The sequence below is a fragment of the Elaeis guineensis genome, chromosome 3 (genome assembly GCF_000442705.2).
Source record: "Elaeis guineensis isolate ETL-2024a chromosome 3, EG11, whole genome shotgun sequence".
NCBI classification, from domain to species: Eukaryota; Viridiplantae; Streptophyta; class Magnoliopsida; order Arecales; family Arecaceae; genus Elaeis; species Elaeis guineensis.
In genome coordinates, this window is record NC_025995.2 from 116,305,052 (window position 1) to 116,327,570 (window position 22,519).

Genomic DNA, 22,519 nt, shown 5'->3' on the forward strand with positions numbered 1-22,519 from the left:
GGAGGGGAAGAGTGAAGAAGATGCTGATAATAAATTAATAATAAGAGAGTGGCTGGCTACTCGAGTGAGTGCTGAAATGTGGACTAATGATGGGGGTTGATCACCAAATGCTGTGGGGGATAGCCTGTTGCGTTATTGGCAATCATACCAACTACGTGATCTTATTAAAGTGGAGGTGGAGAGGAGGAAGCATTTGTGCGCAAAGATCCGAGATGAATAAATGTCCATGGTGGCTGATGCAAGTATACAACGTATAGCAAAGATGGGCTCACTGTGCTATATATGTTCCCATTAAGCCTTATAAAGTTGATGAGGCATCAGACAATTTGGAAACATTTCTCATGAATGATGGCAAGCAATAGGCTCATCAAAAAGAAGAAAAAGAAAGGAAACAATAGGTAGATGATGCATGCCTGACTGATGATGCTGATGGAAGATCCAACTTCTGGTGGGCATGAAATCTCCTATTTATATAACAGAAATTTCCAATCATGCGTCTAGAATGCAACAACATATGTATAAAGCTGCATATGTTAGTAAGCTTCGATTTGGACTGGGAGTGCCCTTTGGATCGCAAGCTAATTTCCAACAACCAATTCTAGCATCGACCAGCACGTAGAACGTGAGATAGAGTGAAAATAGGGGAAAGATTTGGAAAAAAAAAAAAACATTCCTTTATCATGGTCCCTACGTTTCCTTGATAAATCGGTGTGCTGCTTTCATGTACTGGTTGTCTTTAAACTGTGTTTCCACTACAGACAAAGCATTATAGACAAAAAGTTGGTAGGGACATCAAAAATAGGTAAACTTGATTCCCAAGTGATTTTAATGCCGTTGTTGGATGATTGCATTTGATCTTTAATTTTCTATCCTGTCAGCATGAGGGCGGTCATAAGTCATAACTCATAACTATTGCTTGTGCATATAAAGTGAATTTATTTTTCTAAAGAGTTTGAGAAAAGCATGGCTATTGTAATCCAGAGGAAGAGAAACAGTGATGCCATTTGATATATTAGATAATATGAATGCAAAATGAAAGTGGAGAATCAAATCTATCAATGATTTATCTTCCGGTCACAATGGCCAAGAAGAAATTTATGCATATTCAAGGCATAGAATAGTCAAAGAAAGCATTAATTGGATGTTCTTGCCAATGTCAACTTAAGTTCCAGCGTATCACAACTTTTATTGTTGAAGCGTGAGGAAGGTGGATCAGTTGTTTTTTCAGCTCTCTCCACTTTAAAAGCTGGTAGGATCTTACTCGGACCAAATTCTGGAGAAGCTATAAAGACGAGGGTTGCTATAGTTAATCGGGATATAAAAATTAGATCAAGCTTAATTAGATGATCTAAAAAGAACACTAAACTTAATATTAACTATTGAAGCTACTACAAATAGGATTGAACAGGGTTCAAAAGGAAAGATTTATTATATCAAGAAATCGAATTACATGCTAAATTTTTAGAGACTATAACTAGACCATATGAACTCTGATTAAGACGATATTTTTTTAAAATTTTTAAATTGACTAACTTTTAAGCTAGCTCTATGATATCATCCCATCCCTTAAAAGGTTCAATTCATCAAGCAAACAAAATCTAAATTTCATCACTTAGGCCTCAAAATAGACTGATCAAATCAAGAATTTTCTTTTTAAAAAAGATTTTGACTAAGCATACCTTTCTATTTGGGAAGAATTAAGTAAAGCAAATCTCGATAAAGTTGATGTAGAAGTCAAGATCTTTTTCCTGTAAATTTTTTTATTTTTTTATTGTTTTTCACTAATTGTATCTACTTTAAAAAAATAAAATTTTATTTGAACTAGAAGAGAAATATAAACTAAATTATACAAGAATAAATCCCACCATGATGATTTAGACATCCTTAAAGTCAATGAGCCAAAACATATGGATAAGGCCTATCCACAAATGTGCAGCATATGGAGGCTTTTTGCAATGAGCTAAGTATCCATAGGCTAGAAGAACTAGCTAGTTTCGGCACAGTTTAAGGAGAGGCATGTGAATATAACTAAAATTATGTCGTGGATGTCACTTGTGTGTATGTTGTAAACATATAACATGATAAGTAATGATTGCAAATAATAGCTCAATATTCGGTGGTATCAGCTAGATACTTGATGAAATTTCAGTATAGTGACTATCAAGCCAACGCTGAGAGAGAGTTAAATTAGTTTCTTTTCCTAATAAATTGGGTGGCCATGCCATCCTGAAACATGGAAAAAAATTGGTGGGGGCTCGGGGTGGGGATAGGAAGAAGAAGAGAATAGAGATTATCCTCCGTTGTGAACAAATCTATCTACTAATCTTTCCTAGCCACCCAAGCATTTTTTATGAACTATTTTATTATCCTTTTTTCAGCAACAATGGTAATTCATCAATTCATTGGAAAAGGAACTAGATTAACAAAGATGAGAATAATGAGCAATTAGACTGGCTGTCTATAAACAGACGAGGGGAGAAGTAGAACGGGGATGGATAGCAGGACAAGGTTATTCACGAGAGTGGTCATAGTAACAATTCAAATATCCACCTCATTCTAGACTTCATAACATTGACCCAATCAGGGAAAAAAAAATCATCTTCCTTTTTTTTTTAAAAAAAAATCACATGCTGATTTCATGGGGCAATCAGTTTCTTCCCACGTTGTCAGACACATTAGTTCATCTTCATATCGTTTTCGACTTTCTAAGCCTCTATGCAGATGAGCCAACAATGATTCTCGACTGCATGACTGGAGCTTGGAAATTAAGTTATTTGTTCGAGTGGCATAAAAATGATATGTCCTTTCCTTTCATTTTCCCCCTTTTCTTAAAAAGACAAGTCCAACAACCGAAGACGAACATCAACAACTGAAGACGAACAACTCTTACAAAGGCTTTGGTCCTAACTCGTCTTTTGTTTTATCATTCCTCTTGCTTGCTTTACCATTCCTTTTTCTTATTGATGAACTAAAGATCAATCTAATGATTACATATGCTTGATATACATGCTAGGTACATGACCATGTGGTCTAAGATACCATGTAAATAGATACAAGACCATGTGGTAAGCAAATTACTGGAATTTTATTATGATGCGTCATTTCGCCATAACTAGAGGAAAGTGAAGTTCCTCAAGCCTCTTCATGAATCATTATAAAATAGATCCGTGGCAATCAAGCTTGTGATAATTCCACTTCACTATGAAGAAACCGAGCCACATGCCAAGAGAAATATACAGAATATAGTGGATGCCAAATGGTATAAAGTTTTCTGTTTTAAGAAATTTTGATTGGCTAAACTCGTATCCACGGCCACACCGCTTCTCATAAGGGGTGGGTCAGCAAAAGGACCATTCAGCAAACCCATGGCAATGAAACGGTAGGCAGCTTCCGTTAAATGGATGCCATCCCAACCTACGTAAGTCGAGGGATCTTTACACACGTTAAAACCTGGTTGACTGCAAAAAAGGGTTGCATTAAAATTATATGAGCCGCCACCTCCGCAGCAGACTTTTAAAGCTCCATTGCTGAATCCTGCAACATTATGATGAAATAGTTAACCGACGATATTTTTGCTACCAAGACTATAATAATTGCCCCTCCTTTTTTCTAAGAGGATGTTTTGTGTTTAAACATTTGGAGTAATTTCCACAAGAGCTTGACATGCACGGTCTATAAGACCAAAGCACCAATTTGTATCACATTCCACATATTTTATATAGCTCTTAACGAGTACTGTTAAGCATAAAACGACATCTCAAGCTTTTCTTGGGGATAATCAACGTATAGCCTACTTACACCAGTTCTCATTTAACTAGTTAAGCCAGGTTATCAAGCATAGCCGAACTTGACTTTTATAATAACATAGCCCAACATTATAAAATATGACAGCACAAAAAGATGGGCCGCACCGGGCAGCAGTCTGAGGTGCCACCAGCCCGGCCCAATCCAGCCCCTGCATCACAAAGGCATGCTTCACATGCGGTAATTAATGTAAGTATGATAAACATGTTCCACAACAAACGGAACTTCTAAAATTCTACTCATTTAATTGGAGTAGCTATGTGCCATCTAGGTTTCACATAATAGATCCAGGAAAAAGAAATTAGTTTTATGATTCAATGCATTTGAATGTTTTTAGCATATGAACTCGTGTGATTAATTTTCTTTCATAATGTCCATCATTAAATAGCGCTTTGCATGGCTTCCAAAATGCAATGAACCTCTTCCTTCTATCTGCAGCACAGATCACCAAATTGACATCGCTCCTTGAAAACCATGCAAAATGCAATACAATAATTGATATTAAAGTAGATTATTTGATGCGAAAAATACAGCCTGAAATCATATACAACAACTATTTTCTTCAGGTATCAGATATCCATTTTTAAGAATCTAATGAGAAAAATTCTTTTCAAGAACCAAATGAGTACCAAAAGTTTTTGTAATCTTAGCCCATATCGTTTTCTTTAAAAATATAATAATCATGAAAACACTATACCAATCATTTCAAAGAAATTAACCTAGAAATCCATCCGAGTGATGATGAGGATCTTGTTTTTATCTGTATACCGATGGACGCACCATAGCGTGTCGGATTGCGAGCCAGTCGAATTACTGGATCATAGTAATCCGCATAAGTGAACCTTAACCGTGCGTATTTGGTCCGGAACTGTTCCAATAACCGACGCAGCATCCTATTATGGTATCTCGTCAAATCGTTCAACTTGTTCAGGCATCCAGTACTGGGGTCATAGTCCTCTTTCTTAGAACTCATGTAAAGCGTGAGGAACACCCCAAAGCATCCGAGGGGTGGATCCCCCGCCACCACCAGGTCCACCGCCCCATTTTCAATCAATCTCTGCACCAAAATTGGATAAAACAAAATACCCATTTGTTCACTGCAATATTAATCCAGCATTTCAGAGAGCCTACGTACCTCGGTCACCGTCGACACTGCTTCGATGACTTTGGGCACGTATGATCTCACTTCCTTCAAGCTCCTCCTTGCTCTCAAGGGAGTGCTGTAATCATTCACTCCAATCTCTCCGATCATGAAGAGAGATTTACTGAAGTAGTCCTTGCAGCCTGCACCCATTTCATATGCAGCTAGCAGTACTATTATGAATCCAACCATGAGAACATACATAGATGGTACTGGTTACAGAACAAAGACAATTTCTAGTTTGAGTGGCGAAGGGAAAGACTACTTCTAGTTGAGTTGCAGAGAGAAGGCTTCAACTCCTCGAACCACCGAAGCTGGACGCTCAATGACTGATTGACCCTAGCGATATCGCCAAGGCCTCTCCCTTGGAAGAATTCAATGTCGATTGCTGTGGCACCCGAGACCGCAAAATTGGCTCCTTGATGGAAGTCTTTGCCGCGAGCTAAGAATGGTGGAAGGAAAGGGAACCCAAAAGCGCCAGCTGCATGATAATTAACAACGCAAACGTGAGTTCGGTTGATCTGGGATGACGCGTCCTGCTACCAAGCTACTATTAATAAATAAATTAAGATAGGGATACCTAGGAAGTCTATGATCAACCGTCCATTAGAAAAACGACCCGTCGGGCGACCAAAGAAGGTCATGCCATAAGGAAGGCTGCCGATTGGCAGAGTTGAAGCATTTAGGATGAGCGGCAAGTTCCCAGTGTCGGATAGGGAGTCCCCAAAGTTAAATATTGAGGAATACTGCTGGGAGACCGAGAAGGTAACATGGAAGAATATTAGCAAGAAGTGGAGGAAGATAAAAATGGAGAGCTTCATGGTAACAGTAGAGAGGAAAGAAAAGCTCACAACTATGTGCTATGGCTTCGTTCAAAACCATCTCCTTATAGAGTCTTTTCCTGTCGTTCAGCAGTTGCCTTCCACCTTTAGCAATTGGTCTCGAATGCCATGATTTAATTTCCACTCAAAAACAGAAGAATTCTATCCAAAGACTGGGACTCACCATCTTTCGCTTTGTATACCAACTTCCTTCGTCAGTTAGCTAATGACTTTCGCAAATGCTTGCTGCAGGTTTGGATACAAATCTGAGATGAGTTCTTCTCTCATAAAGAGTTTTGTCTGGTGGCGTAACTTGCGCCACTAGTACACGTGGTGATCCAAAGTTTGTTTAATGCGTATTTCAATGACAAAAACAGATAATAATAACCCGTGCACGAATGTGTTGTGGAGTAAATTAGCCTAGAAGAAATAAGTAAATAATTGATACCCGTTTGCCTTATTTTCGAGTGAGGGTTTGAGGGGGGTGGGGAGGTGGGGTTTGTGGTGGCAACGACAAGGATAAACAGAGAAGATATGATCTGGCAGGGATCCAAGCCCTCTCCATTTCAGGTCCGAAGAGGAGAACACTCAACACCACATAGAGTTCGATTAAATGGAAACTTACTGGACCCTAAATCCGGATTCAGAATAAAAGAGCCAGTCAAAAAGCTGCCAAAACCTTGACAAAGAACAAACTACCATTCTGGAATGAAAGCGAATCTGTCACATGAATGCGTTGATGAACCTTCAACACAGCAAGAAACTTTTCTTGGGCTGGTCAGATGGTGTTGGTGGCGATCGATTTCTGTGTGTTTCTGAGGAGTCGGGTAGGTCCCAGTCACTCCGCCCAGCCTGGCCCAACGCACCTAATTAGGCTCTCCGTCTCCTTCGCTTCTTGACTGAGAAGGTGATCTGGCCCTTTTGAGTTCAAATTACGGGATCTGAATGATCACGGTTTTTTCCGCTACACGGCAGCTGGCTTAAATTTAGGGAGAATTACACGGACACCTCCTCAATTTTAAGAAGCTTCAAACGGTCCTTCAAGTTTAAACTGCTCCAAACTATAACCCCGCAACCCCCACTCCCCACCCCCCACAGCCCCCCGGCCCTAAACTGCTCCAAACTATGGTCTGCCTCCTCCATTAGCAGACGTTAGCTAATCATGACACAGGACCAAAATACTATTGCCCTATTCATAGTGCGGATGAATAAAGGGCTTTGGAATGCTTTGAGATGTACAAGATAGATGGTTTTTAATCATGAGTCATGTACCAAAGATGTTTTGAAATCTATGCAGATGGATGAATGAGATTTAGAATATTTTGAGATCCATGCAATCGTGATCATTAACTATGGACCATATACGAAGGATGCTTTGAGATCTATGCAGGTAGATGAATAAAGGGGTTCTATGTGCTTTGAGATTTGTACAAATGGTGATTCCTAAGCATAGATCATATATTAAGGATGCTTAGAGATTAGTATAGGTTGATAAGTAAAGATGTTCGGAGTGCTTTGAAATCCATGCGGTGAAATTCATGTGGTGAGTGTTTCTTCACTATCAGCCATATATTAAGGTTTCTTTGGAATCTATGCAGACATATGAATGAAGGGGTTCAACGTGCTTTAAGATCTATATGGTGGGTAACAAGGTTTTAATTCCTGTAGAATGAAGCTATCCTACTTTTCTCATGAAATAGGATATGTTACTGTTCCATCTCATTCTGACATTTGGAATAAAAAATGTCCCAAGATGTCAATGCTGAAACACTGGTAGGACAGTCTCTATTCCGATATATGGGATAGTATACTATCCCAGTGTCCCATAGAACATTCCATCATGACCTAAATCCTTAGTGGGTGATTTTTTGATATAAATCATGTTTGGGATCTGTATCTGTACAAGCAAATGAACGAAAGTATTTGGAGTGCTTTTAGATATGTGTGGTAAGTGAACCTTAACTATAGGCCAAATATTAAGAATGCTTTAAGATATATGCAGGTAAATGAATGAAGGTGTTCGGAGTGCTATGAGCTCTATGTGGTGGATGACTAATTGCAAAGGACAAGAAAAAATTTAAGCATATTTAAGGCATACAAGAGCCAATGAAAGCATTGACTATGTTATTCTTGTTAATATCCAACTAAGTGCCAGCATATCACAAATTCAACTGCTGAAGCACGGGGAAGGTGACCCCATTGTTTTTTCACTTTTCTATCCACTTTGAAATCTAGTTGGTTGAGACTTGAACCAAATTTTGAGGAAGCTACAAAAATGATGGCTGCAATGGTTAATATAGACATAGAGATTATATCAAATTTAGATGATCCAAAAGGATCAACAAACTCAATATTGACTATTTTGACTATTACAAGTATGACTAGATAGGTGTAAGAATGTGTTCCGCTGCATAGGGAAGCCAAATTGCATACCAAATTATTGAAGCCTATGACTTGGCCATACGACATCCTGTTAAGGTAATGTTTTTAAGTCGAATAACCTTTTAAATCCTACAGTATGGTGCTGCTCTTTAAAAGGTATATTATACTAAGCAGTCAGTTGTATATTTTATCATTTGAGCTTCAAAATGAACTGATTAAATTAAAAAAAATTTATTTAGAAAAGATTTTGACTCGATATATCTTTTAATTTAGAAAAAATTAGATAATGATAAAATTGATATAAAAATCAAGATCTACTTCTTGTAAAATTTTAATTTTTTTATGTTTATTTTCACTAGTCATATCTATTTTAGAAAAAATTGAGTCATATTCAAATTAGAAAAAAAATTTGATCCAAATTGTGCAAAGATAGAACTTACTACAAATAAGTATTATTTATCTCAATTTATATTTCATCAATGAAAGCAACGGAGACCCGGACCTTAAATTTGTCATTTTTTTTATATTTTTTCCAAATCTTTTTGAGAGATTCAAATTAAGCGAGCTCAAAAAATTCTTCATTCTTTTAAATTATTTCATTAGAAGACTCGAATGATAAAATTAATCAATTTGAAGATCAATCAAGTTTAGAAAAAAATCTGGAGCAGGAGGAGTTTCATCGAATAGATGTTATCTCAAGTTTTAAAAGATTGAGCAGCTAAACTATATAGGAGAGGCTTATGCAAAAGTTGTGCTAGAAGTGGATTTCCATTGTGATGATTTAGTCATCCTGGAGATTAATGAGCCAAAGCATATAGATAACACCCATGAAAAAAAAATATGCAGCATATGAAGGTTCCTTGCAATGATCTTATTATCCACAAACTAGTTTTGGGGCTGCTTAAGAGAAGGCATGTGAATGTAGCTAAAGTTATGTTGCCGATTTCACTTGTGAGCATGTCACAACTTATAATATGGTGAGCAATAACTGCAACTAGCAGCCTGATATGAGATGGTATCAACTTGATGCTTGACGAAATTTTAACATAGTAACCATGAAATCAACTGTAGAAAAAGCAAAATTGGTTTCCCTTTTCTATTGGCTTAATTTGCCTCCCTTGGAAGAACAAAAAAAAAAGGGTCAGGGCGTGGTGGTGGGGGCAGGAAGAAGAAAAAAATAGATGTCATTCTTCACCGTGAACAAGTCCAATTAGTATCCTTTTATAGCTTATCAGTTTTTTTTTTATTTTATTTCAATCAAGTATTTTATTATCTTTTTTCCAGCAAAGGTCGTAATTCATCAATTCATTAGAAAAAGAATTAGAATAGAGATGAGAATGCTGAGCAATTAGATGGGCTGGCTACAAACAAACGAGGGGAGACTCAGACGGACGTACTGGGTATGTGTCACTCCCCGAACCCAACATCCGCATCGGATACGTGATGGTCGCACACTCCTTAGAGCAAGCCCTAAAGAATATGCAAGACCAAAATAAATCATTACAACCTTAACATCCATAACAATTAATTTCAATAATAATTCATAAAATCTTGTATAGGTACAAATTAAATTTCTTCAATCCTCTGATCAGGTACTATGACACTCTATCTATCCATCTGCTCATCCGTAAATCCAAGCCATAGTCAATCATAAACATCCTGTATCTCTGAGAAGAAAAAGAAAGATGAAGGGGTATGGCTTTACAGCCCAGTAAGAATTCCCATATCACACTGATATAGTAATATAGTCTGAAAAAAAGGATAAAATAATAAAATATAAAATCTCATGTTCAATGTCCAGAATAATGCAAACATCCATAAATTTTCTGTCTTGTTAAAATAGATGCATCATCATATGTTAACAGATGAAACACTTTTATTCAACAATTATTTCATGTCTTATCTTTCATTTCTCCTTTCATAATCACATGATTCTTAACAGTTTCTTTCCGGCTCTGGACTATCCAAGTCTATACCTCATCATCCGGATCGAATCCACTTAAAAAGTCTTTCAAGACTGTCCCAAGATGAGCTCCTGGCCGGCTGTCCCACGTACGAAAGTCCGTGAGAGACTGTCCCAGGCATAAGCTCCTGGCCGGCTGATCCACCTGTAAGTCAATGGGGGCAGTCCCAGGCATAAGCTCCTAGCGAGCTGTTCCACATGACAAGACTAGTCCATACCATATATCTCTTTCTTTTCATTTAATCATTTTGTGTTGATTTCATCGAATCAATTCCGACTTGCATTATGATCAATTTAGATATATCATATCCATATAATCATGCCATCAATCTCTGATACATATATATTGACATAACATACTAATGCTCAAAATCAAATAACAGTATCTCAGATATAATAAATTCATCGATCTCAAATTCGATGATGCAAAACCAATAATGCAAGACCAACAGTAAAATAGCATATTTATAATGGTGATCATGTACAGGGATTCTTACCTTTATCGATGACTGATCAAGCACAGAAATCAATATTCTTCTTTGATTTATGAATTTCACAAACAAGATATTCCACTCGACATCTTATGCAGACAATCATATCTCTTCATGATCCTGATCAAATATAAAAATCATATATGGAGAAAATTATCGATAATCGATCTTAATAACACAAATCGAAGATCTCTCTTAGGATTAACCAAAATTAGGACTTGTCTATGTATCAGGATCCTCCACTGATCCAGAAGACTTTTAGAGAGAGAAAATCCATGAAGAGAGAGAAAATTCTAGAGAGAGAAAGTAGAGAGAGAAAGTGGAGAGAGAAATATTCGTATCCTTCCGATAAGACACTCATGATCGAGATCATCAGAGGTCCTATCAGGGTGACTCAATATGAATCAAGTGTTACAAATTTCGAATAGGATCGGACTGGGATCAGATCTACCATACGAATTTCGGAGCAATCTCGGATCATCTTATTTTCATCTCAAGTTTATTCTACGGTCTGCGATGAAATCAAAGAATGAGAAAGACTCTAGAGAGACAAAATCCATAAAAAGAGAAAAAAATCTAGAGAGAGAAAATAGGGAGAGAATCTAGAGAGAGAAACTGAAGAGAAAAGGTAGAGAGAGGAGAGAGAGAAAATTTTTTCTCTCTTCTTTTTATTTTATTTTATTTTTATTTTTATTTTTCTCTTTCTCTTTTTCTTTTTTTTTCTTTTCTTTTTTTTTTTCCTTTTTCTTCCTTCTTCTTTTCTTTTCTTCCCACGGCCTCCCTTGGCTGAAACAGGGGAAGAATTAGAGGGTGGCTCGGCTCTGACGACGGTGGCAGCATGGCCGGAGATCCGACAGTGACGGCCGACAATCGAGAGCAAGGAATCGCCGGCGGCACGATCGGAGATCCGACGATGGGCGGTGGGGTGCGGCCGACAGTGACCAGCAGCGGACGGCCAGCAGCGAAGAGGAGAACGGCGGCAAAATCAAGAGAAAATTCAAAAAATAGGAGATTTCTTTTGCGACTGATTTTTGGCAAAGTCGGTGGCCGATGGAGAGGCCTTGGGCCAGGGGAGAAAGGGAAGAGGGAGAAAAAGAAGGGGAGGGGCTTACCTCGAGCTCCGGCAGTGTCTCCGTTTCAAATTTTCGGTGAGCACGGGTCTAAGAAAATCGGTAAAATGAGAAAGAAAGAGGGAGGAAGAAGAGAGGAGGCCGGGCTCTGGGATCCTTTGGAGGGAGGGGAGAAGGGGATTTATAGGGAATCTTTGGAGTCCTTGTTGCCCAAGGTTCCGCTCTTCCCGAATTCAATCGGAGAAGGGGAAGAAGCTTTTTTTTTTTTTTAATTATGGGCCGTGGCTAATTCTGGGCCCAATTTGGGCCGGGGTGTTACATTCTCCCCCCTTCAAATAATTTCGTCCTCGAAATTAAGTTATGTTGTTTGAGATATATTTCAAAGTATACATTCTTCATGTCATTCTCAAGCTTACAATAATGTCTTATATATTATTTATTTCTCATGATCTTGTTATAACAAAATTATTTGAAATCCCAAACTCATCCCTTCTTATTGATTTCTCAACTTTTTGAAGAACTGTAATATTTTGGACTTGTATTAATATACCATCGTTATTCGTCTAATATATTTCACTCGAAATTCATAATTATCTCAGACTATCCTTGATAGAAAAATAAATAAAGGTCAAACATCGGGCACTCTTTACAATCATCGATTTCTTTCTTCTCTTGACCTTCCAACAAATTTTATATGTAGACTCTCATCTTAAGAAAACCTCAATCTTCTATATCAGTCCAAGTAACAATATTAAATTTTTTTAAAAAAATATGAGATCTATGTCAGGACATTCTAAGTTTGAACTAATAACAGAACTATCAAACTTGTTAATAAACTTGAGATATCTAGGATTTCTTGGCATTATCTACAATAAAACAACCTACTAATAAAAATTATCCGACTATGATCAGATTAAAATCATTCTTTATTTACAACTAATGTATTCCATAATATCTTCGGAATCAAAGAATTAATATTTCTAATCAATTTAACCCACCATGCTTTTGCTGCGCACTTTGATATTAATTTATCAAATTATATAAGTCTATCAAAGATAAAATATCTTTGTAGGTTAGATCAATTCAGGATAGATCCAACCTTCAAATTTTATATAAGACTTACGATAAAATTTTAAGTTTCTTTATCTTTACTACCTTTGGGTATAGCATATAAAAATTAAATCTTGATTCACTTTCTATATTTGAAATCATTGCATAAGTTTCATCACTCTATAAGAATCCAACATATCTAGAATCAATTGGAGTTAACCTTAGATTTACCTTACAATCATTTAGATAATTTTTAAATCAATCTTCTTTTTTTTTAAAAAAAATTAATTCTAACTTGACAAACTAGAAGAACTCAAGCCAACATCCTTAAGTAGAATCAACTTGATTATTTCTTATAGAGCTCTCTTCATCATAACCCTTAACATTAATCAATAAATCCATACAAAATCTTGTCCCTTGTATAAGTCATTCAAAATTTAACACTAACAAGATGTCTTAGTTCAATAATCTAAACTTTGACTTGAATAATTAATATATTTCACCATCTTCAACAATCACAAGAAAAAATTTTAAAAAAAAATGTAATTCAAAGATAATAATACGAATTATTAAAGATTTTATCATAACCTGTATATCATACTCTAACAAAAAAAAAATTTTTTTCTTTAATTTAACAACAATATCAAAATACTTTTGACCACTTAGAAAGGTAAGCTTTTGACTTGAAATTCAATACAACTTGAAAGATCAAAGAATCATATTCAGAATATGATATTTTGAGTAACCAAAGATTTCACTAAGATGTGTATCTCATATTCTCATAATAAAATTCAAGTATATTTTTCATCTAAGATTGAGTTTCATATATGACTTCTTATAGGTTCAGTGTTCAAAAATATTTCTCTCTCATATGATATAATTTCTTTTTTAGACCATATCCTAAATTCCTTCTGATAAATTTAAATTTTGTAATGCTCGAATAATTAACATCAAAATCAGAAAAATTATTATGATTTCCTTCCATATAAGTTTAGCATTCCAAAATCATCGAGTATACTCAACATAACATATCAATACCTTCCGCTTACTTCCAGGGTCAATTCTTCTTATATTCAGGCCATCCTACTAATTGAAATCCAAGATATAACTCGTCAATTCTATTATAGCTATCATATGCCACTTATACGTAATTTCATCTTAATATCTATTGATTCACAATCTAAATATTGAATCTTCTCTTTTATATCTATCATGTTCCTCATGATTATAACCTAAGTTCAGATATCACTAAAATTACAATTCTGAATCATTATAACCTTAAACTCAAATACCACTTAAATCATATTCTCTAATGATCATAACCTAAACTCTAATATCATTCTATCGTACCTTTAATAATCATAATTTTAAACTCTGATATTATCAATCATACTCTATGGATTATAATCTCAAAGTTTTGATATCGCTTATATGACAGTCCCTAGTGACCTTAAACCTGAGCTCTAGTACTGTTCTATCATATTCTCTGATATCACTTTGTCACATCCTATTGATCATGCATAAAGTTTTAATATCTCTTCATAATCTCTAGTGATCTTAAACCTAAGCTTTGATATTATTCTATCACATCCTAATCATTTATATCGTAATCTCCAATGATCATAACCTAAGCTCTGATACCATTCTATCACGTCCCGAACCCAACACCCGGGTCGGATACGTGATGGCCGCACACTCCTTAGAGCAAGCCCTAAAGAATATGCAAGGCCAAAATAAATCATTACAACCTTAACATCCATAACAATTAATTTCAATAATAATTCATAAAATCTTGTATAGGTACAAATTAAAATTTTTCAATCCTCTGATCAGGTACTATGACACTCTATCTATCTATCTGCTCATCCGTAAATCCAAGCCATAGTCAATCATAAACATCCTGTATCTCTGAGAAGAAAAAGAAAGATGAAGGGGTGTGAGCTTTACAGCCCAGTAAGAATTCCCATATCACACTGATATAGTAATATAGTCTGAAAATAAGGATAAGCAAAAAAATATAAAATCTCATGTTCAATGTCCAGAATAATGCAAACATCCATAAATTTTTTGTCTTGTTAAAATAGATGCATCATCATATGTTAACAAATGAAACACTTTTATTCAACAATTATTTCATATCTTATCTTTCATTTCTCCTTTCATAATCACATGATTCTTAACAGTTTCTTTCCGGCTCTGGACTATCCAAGTCTATACCTCATCATCCGGATCGAATCCACTTAAAAAGTCTTTCAAGACTGTCTCAAGATGAGCTCCTGGCCGGCTGTCCCACGTACGAAAGCCCGTGAGAGGCTGTCCCAGGCATAAGCTCCTAGCGGGCTGTTCCAAGCATACGCTCCTGGCCGGCTGATCCACCTGTAAGCCAGTGGGTGCTGTCCCAGGCATAAGCTCCTAGCGGGCTGTTCCACATGACAAGGCTAGTCCATACCATATATCTCTTTCTTTTCATTTAATCATTTTGTGTTGATTTCATCGAATCAATTCCGACTTACATTATGATCAATTCAGATATATCATATCCATATAATCATGCCATCAATCTCTGATACATATATATTGACATAACATACTAATGCTCAAAATCAAATAACAGTATCTCAGATATAATAAATTCATCGATCTCAAATTCAACGATGCAAAATCAATAATGCAAGACCAACAGTAAAATAGCATATTTATAATGGTGATCATGTACACGGTTCTTACCTTTATCGATGACTGATCAAGCACAGAAATCAATATTCTTCTTTGATTTATGAATTTCACAAACAAGATATTCCACTCGACATCTTATGCAAACAATCATATCTCTTCATGATCCTGATCAAATATAAAAATCATATATGAAGAAAATTATCGATAATCGATCTTAATAACACAAATCGAGGATCTCTCTTAGGATTAACCAAAATTAGGACTTGTCTATGTATCAGGATCCTCCACTGATCCAGAAGACTTCTAGAGAGAGAAAATTCATGAAGAGAGAGAAAATTCTAGAGAGAAAAGGTAGAGAGAGAAAGTGGAGAGAGAAATATTCGTATCCTTCCGATAAGGCACTCATGATCGAGATCATCAGAGGTCCTATCAGGGTGACTCAATATGAATCAAGTGTTACAAATTTCGAATAGGATCAGACTGGGATCAGATCTACCGCATGAATTTCGGAGCAATCTCGGATTATCTTATTTTTATCTCAAGTTTATTCTACGGTCTGCGATGAAATCAAAGAATGAGAAAGACTCTAGAGAGATAAAATCCATAAAAAGAGAAAAAAGTCTAGAGAGAGAAAATAGGGAGAAAATCTAGAGAGAGAAATTGGAGAGAGAAGGTAGAGAGAGGAGAGAGAGAAAATTTTTTCTTTCTTCTTCTTCTTTTTATTTTATTTTATTTTATTTTTATTTTTATTTTTCACTTTTTCTTTTTTTTTCTTTTCTTTTTCTTTTTCCTTTTTCTTTTCTTTTCTTTTTCTTTTTCCTTTTTCTTTCTTCTTCTTTTCTTTTCTTCCCGCGGCCTCCCTTGGCTGAAACAGGGGAAGAATTAGAGGGTGGCTCAGCTCCGACGATGGTGGCAGCATGGCCGGAGATCCGACAGCGACGGCCGACAACCGAGAGCAAAGAATCGCCGGCGGCACGATCGGAGATCCGACGATGGGCGGTGGGGTGCGGCCGACGGTGGCCAGCAGTGGATGGCCTGCAGCGAAGAGGAGAACGGTGGCTGTTGCTCCTAGATTGATTTTGATGATTACAAAGCAGATTGAAGGGGTACCAATATTTTTTATTTGAAAAAGTCTTTGTACTCTTCAGGGGCAAAATCGTAATTTTACCAAAACCCTGATTTAATAGTATCATTTGGTAGAACAAAAGATTTGTGATCTATTGGCGAAAATTTCATTATTTTTGGACTTGTATTTTTGAAGTTATGCATGTTTGAAAACCATGAGTCGACTCATGAGTCAGCTCATGGCACAATGAGCAGTTTGGCACGCTGAATTTTTGGCTCGGCACGGCCTGTGAGTCGACTCATGAGTCGACCCTCAAGGCATGAGTCGACTTCTGCTGTTTTAGGCCAAAAGTTGCAGAAACCTATTTTCTGGTTGCTCCAACAGAGGTCGACTCATGAGTCGACCCCTGAGGCATGAGTCGACTCATGAGTCGACCCCTGCAACGGGATTTTTTCGCAACGGCTAGTTTTTAACCCGTTTTAAGTGCTTTAAATGCTCATTTAATGTGCTCTAACGGCTCTTTTTCTGTCTAGAATATTTTTCTCTATTTTTTAAAGCTATAAAAGGATTCAAAAGGTGGGAAATATAGAAGAGATTAAGAAGAGAAAGAAAGAGATTTGAAGAGCATTCAAGAGAGCATTCAAGAGCATTCAAAAGAGAAAGGGTTTCTCAAGCCAACTTTTCAGTCCTAATCAAGAGCTCATTTAAAGCCTTCAAGAAGCCATCAATCAAAGCTCACCAACTCCTCAAGCGCTCAATCAATTCTCCATCCACTTTGAGGAAATCCAAAAGGGGCTTCTTCTCTTGAGTAAAGTGTATTTAAAGTTATATTCGCTCATTAAAGGAGCTTCTCTTGTACTTATTTGTGCTATAAATTATTTTACTCATTTTGAGTAATTATTTTTGTTTTGGAAGGGTTCCAAAACAAGGGAAGGTTGATCCGAACCTAGAATCGAAGTGTATTGGGTTGGCTTGTACCCGAAAAACAAGTGGACTAGCTTGGGATAGCTAGTGTCGGAGTTTCCGACGTTTGTATTCGGGTTGAATACAAGTTTAGTGAATTGAAATTCCCAAGTAGGAGTTTGGGGAGTGGATGTAGGTGCAAGGTTGGAACCGAACCACTATAAATCCTTGTGTTTGTGGTGTGCATAATTGCTTCTCTTTAACTCTTCATTATTTCCTTGCATTCTTGCTTTAGGCAATTAATCTTGAACTAAGGTTATTCTCCTCATTCATTTAGCTATTGACAAACATTTTTCATAAGTCATTACTTAAGCTTAAAATTTTTAGAAACCCAATTCACCCCCCCCTATTGGGTTGCATAGCTGGGCAACAGCGGCAAAATCAAAGAAAAATTCAGAAAATAGGGGATTTCTTTTGCGACTGATTTTCGGCAAAGTCGGTGGCCGGCGGTGAGGCCTTGGGCCAGGGGAGAAAGGGAAGAGGGAGAGAAAGAAGGGGAGGGGCTTACCTCGAGCTCCGGCAGTGTCTCCGTTTCAAATTTTCGGTGAGCACGGGTCTAAGAAAATCGGTAAAATGAGAAAGAAAGAGGGAGGAAGAAGAGAGGAGGCCGGGCTCTGGGATTCTTTGGAGGGAGGGGAGAAGGGGATTTATAGGGAATCCTTGGAGTCCTTGTTGCCCAAGGTTCTGCTCTTCCCGGATTCAATCGGAGAAGGGGAAGAAGCTTTTTTTTTATTATTATTATTATGGGCCGTGGCTGATTCTGGGCCCAATTTGGGCCGGGGTGTTACAGTATGATGGCAGGATGAGATTATTCACGACAATGGTAATACTAACTATTTGCATATCCATCTCATTTCAGGCTTGCGAACGTAGACCCAAGCACAAAACAAATAATTTTCTTCTTCTTTTAAAACTTCACATGCTTGCTGATTTTGTGGTTCGATCTGTTTCTTCCCACGTTGTCATTGTTCATCTTCATATTGTTTTTGACTTTCTAGCCCACATGTACATGGGCCAACAATGATTCTCGAATGCATTATTGGAATATGAAAAGTTACAAGTCTCGGTTCTGAGCATTTATTTAATTTATTCTAGTGGCAAAAACAAGATATGTCCTGTCATTTGATTTTCTTTTTCATGTTTTCTAAAAGACAGCTACAACCACATACCAACCGAAAGAAATACAATAAAATAGCTTAAAATCTCATTTGACATCTTGAGATTTCTTTGAATATGTATTGAATATATATATATACATAGATATATATATATATATATATATATATATATATATATACATACATATATATATATATATATATATATATATATATATATATATATATATACATACATATATATATATATATATATAATATATATATATATATATATATATATATATATATATACATACATATATATATATATATATACATACATATATATACATATATATATATATATATATATATATATATATATATATATATATATATATATATATATATATATATATATATATATACATACATATATACATATATATATATATATATATATATACATACATATATATATATATATATATATATATATATATATATATATATATATATATATATATATATATATATATACATATATATATATATACATACATATATATATATATATATATACATATATATATATATACATACATATATATATATATATATATATATATATATATATATAATATTTCAACAATAATTTAAATTCAAAATTTAAATTTGAATAGAGAAAAAATAAGAGAAAAATAAGAAAAAGATTATCATAGCAATTTAAATTTAAAAATTAAAAATTAAATTTTGAATTGAAATAATTTATGACATATTATTATCCCCTCAAGCTGAGCGTTCGGTTGAGCGTAAAGCTTACACCGTAAATATCTAATATAATTGGAGTGACAACTTTTGATGAAGATATCAGTTACTTGATTTGCAGAAAAAATGAATTTGACATCTAAAAACTTGCGACCTATCAATTCTCAGGATTGAAGATGGGAGAGATGGCAAAAATATTATCACACCAAATTAAAGAAACAGAATGGAGAAAAATATGCAATTCATATAATAGAGAACGTAACCATGTAGTTTAGTAGTAGTTTGGACAAAATATCAATACTCTGTTTTAGTAAATGATCGAGCGACTGTTATTTACTTTTTGGCACTCTAAGAAATAGGATTAAATTTGAGAAAAATATAAAAATCACTTATGGAGTATTTATCAATGGGGCTGTTGGCTCAATCTGTATCTGAATGTACAAGCAAATTTAGTGGGCTAGGTCATAGCTAAAGTCCAAAAGTGATGGTACTTTTAAAAAATCGAAATATGCATTTGATTGCTACCATATGAGTAAAGGATCATTAAGAGGAGGACTATTCATATGATCTAGCTTTTTGGTAGAGCAAGAACTTGAATATGGTTTATATCCAAGCATGTTGGTGCATTGTAACAAATCTAGAATGTTTTGGGATTAATATAAAAAAAGTTTCCTTATTCATTCGATCTGCTTAGATGCAAAGAAAATATGATAGTAAGCCTATATTATTCATCTTAAATGAATCAGCAAGTTCCATAATAAGCTTGTAAAAAATAATATTATTATTGCCAGCGAAAATAATATCATCAACATAAAGAAGAAGATATAATATAATGCTATCATGATAGTATATAAATAGTAAAGGATCGGATTGTGAAATAACAAACCCCAACTCCAAAAATTTTGAACTGAATTTTTCATACCAAGCACGAAGAGCTTGATAAAGTTTATAAATTGATTTACACATCTAACAGACATGAGTAGATTTTAATGGATTAATATAGTCAGGAGGTTGAGACATAAGTATCGTTTCTTAAAGGTCGCTATATAGATTAGCACACTCTACATCAAGTTGATGGAGTGGCCAGTTGTGAGTCATTATGGTGAGAATAGCTTTGATTATAGTATGTTTAACCATGGGACTGAATGTCGCAATACAATCAACTCCAGATTATTAATGAAAGTCTTTGGCAACCAAACGAGCTTTATATTTATTGATAGATCCATCCAGATTATATTTAATTCAAAATATCCATTTGCAACCAATAATATTCATAATTGGCTGAATAGGGATAAGAATCTAAGTTTGCTAATTTTGAAGAGACATAAATTCAAAATCCATGGCACATCTCCGCTTTAGATTTTTTGAGGCTTATATATAATATGTTGATTCAATAGGATAGGATATAGTAAGGGCAGTTGGGAGAGGGTGGCAAATATGATATAGTATTTTATATTTAGAGATATCAAATTGAGATCAGGTGGTTATTAGATGGGTGCGCTATGGGTGGTTTGTTGGTTGGTCTGGGAGGAGAGTTTGATGATGGGTGGTGGCAGTGGTGGTAAAGGAGATTCAAGGGAAGAAAGATGAGAAATAATTTTATATTGAAATGATGGGATAGGTTCAATTGGGATACTTGTATTGTCATGTCATATAGTCATTGAATTGAATGTTATTGCCCTAGAAGAATCTTGAGATTAATATGTCGTACCTGCAAAATGATCTGAGAATGTATGATTATTGGTAGTCTAAATAATATTGATAGGTATAGAGTGTTAAGAAATACACCTCAAGATTTGATTCACATTGAGCCCACAACAAAGTTCAGCATGACAAACGGAGTCCAACAAGCTCAAGAACAGTCCAAACGAAATCCAAACGGAGAAGATTCGTGTAAAAGAAAGCTCGGAGTGGAGGCACGTCACACGAGGTGGTGGTAGCTGGCAGTGGGTCAGCGGTGGTGCCGCTGGGCCCGACAGAGATGCGCGGGCACACAGGTGCGTGCGGCCCAGCACGAGCGTGCGTGTGGGCCGACCCAGCATGCACGGGCGACTCAACGCCCCTACACGGTCCACCATGGACCGTGGTGCACTGGGCGGTCCATGGGACTGGCGTGGACCGAACATGCCGTCCATGCATGATTCAGGCTATTTTTTGCACGATCCAACGGTCCAGATCATAGCCGATCACGATCAGACGGCTGAGGTTGATTTCGGGTTTGATCATATGATCTGTGGCCCTAATGTGCATGATCGTACGGCTCTAGTGCAAGCCGATCACGATCGGACAGCCACAGGTGATTCTAGGCTTGATTGAGACTCTGTTTCCTGGTATAACAGTGTTTTAAAATTTTTACAGTCTATAAAACTCCGATTGACGAGCCGTCAGTTGTATTGGAAAGCTGGTGACATTTTCGTAGTGCAGAAAGGTTCAAGAGATATTTCAGAGAGCTTTTGTGAGGATTTTAAGATTTTTTGTTGAGAGACTCTTGTACAAAGGTTAAGTGGTGAGTTCCTCTTGTATTGTTTTTATTTTTTTCTTTTATAGTGAAGCTTGTATACCCCATGGAGGTAAGCTTGAGGACAATCCATATATTTGTATTGTGTTTCTTATTTTATTTCTTTTTTCTTTCTGCTACACCTTGTGGAATCAGATCCTGACGCAATAATTGGTATCAGAGCAAAGTTGTACCGGAGTGTAGGTTGCAGCAGTGGTGATCGAGATAGAAGATGGAGAAGACAAGCACAATCAAAGTGGAGATCAACAAGTTTGAAAGAAAGAGCAATTTCTCCATATAGCAGACAAAGGTGAAAAACATGCTCATCCAGCAAGGATTGATCGATGCTCTCTTATACAACAAAAAGCTGACTACCATGAAGGTGCAGGGTTGGAGGTGGCTCCAGATACCAACGATGAGTACGATCCGCTTGTATCTAGTAGATGAGGTGGTGATCCATGTACTTAGTGAGACTTCTTCAATGATGCTGTGGTCGAAGCTCGAAGAGTTGTATATGGCGAAATCTCTCACCAACACTCTCTTCCTCTGAAGGTAGTTCTACCAGCTGTGGATGACTGAGGGACAGAATGTACAGAAGTATCTCAATCACTTCCAAAAAATTTTCATCGACCTCTTGATAAGTGGTCTATTTTTATATTTATTATAGATATTTTTGATAATTTATGATGCTAACATCTTCTTAAAAACCTTAATTTCATGAATTTAT

At 36.0% G+C, this 22,519-nt stretch overlaps 1 protein-coding gene across 8 annotated transcripts; it reads right to left on the reverse strand.

Annotated features, from left to right (window-relative positions):
• Positions 1-2,813: 2,813 nt before the first annotated feature.
• Positions 2,814-6,715, reverse strand: LOC105040666 (GDSL esterase/lipase At5g45910). 8 transcript variants are annotated; one of them, XM_073254558.1, is made up of 7 exons: positions 6,392-6,715; positions 5,797-6,012; positions 5,526-5,691; positions 5,211-5,426; positions 4,940-5,088; positions 4,585-4,861; positions 2,814-3,534 (listed from the first exon to the last, which is right to left on the reverse strand). In XM_073254558.1, exons 3-7 carry the CDS (start codon positions 5,587-5,589, stop codon positions 3,200-3,202), a joined length of 1,041 nt encoding a protein of 346 aa, XP_073110659.1. In that variant the 5' UTR covers positions 5,590-5,691; positions 5,797-6,012; positions 6,392-6,715; the 3' UTR covers positions 2,814-3,199. The 8 variants fall into 8 exon arrangements, with proteins under 8 accessions (XP_073110659.1, XP_019704586.1, XP_010915612.1 ...); XM_019849027.3 differs by having other exon boundaries at positions 6,215-6,715; XM_010917310.4 differs by having other exon boundaries at positions 5,526-5,694; positions 6,215-6,715.
• Positions 6,716-22,519: the final 15,804 nt, after the last annotated feature.

Excerpts from the sequence above, each read along its gene's own strand:
- LOC105040666 (XM_010917308.3), bottom strand. The coding sequence starts at position 5,766 with ATGAAGCTCTCCATTTTTATCTTCCTCCACTTCTTGCTAATATTCTTC. Across the intron at positions 5,089-5,210 it reads TCTCTGCAACTCAACTAGAA|GCTGCAAGGACTACTTCAGT; the intron begins GTAGTCTTTCCC and ends AAATGGGTGCAG. Across the intron at positions 4,862-4,939 it reads CAGTGTCGACGGTGACCGAG|AGATTGATTGAAAATGGGGC; the intron begins GTACGTAGGCTC and ends ATTTTGGTGCAG.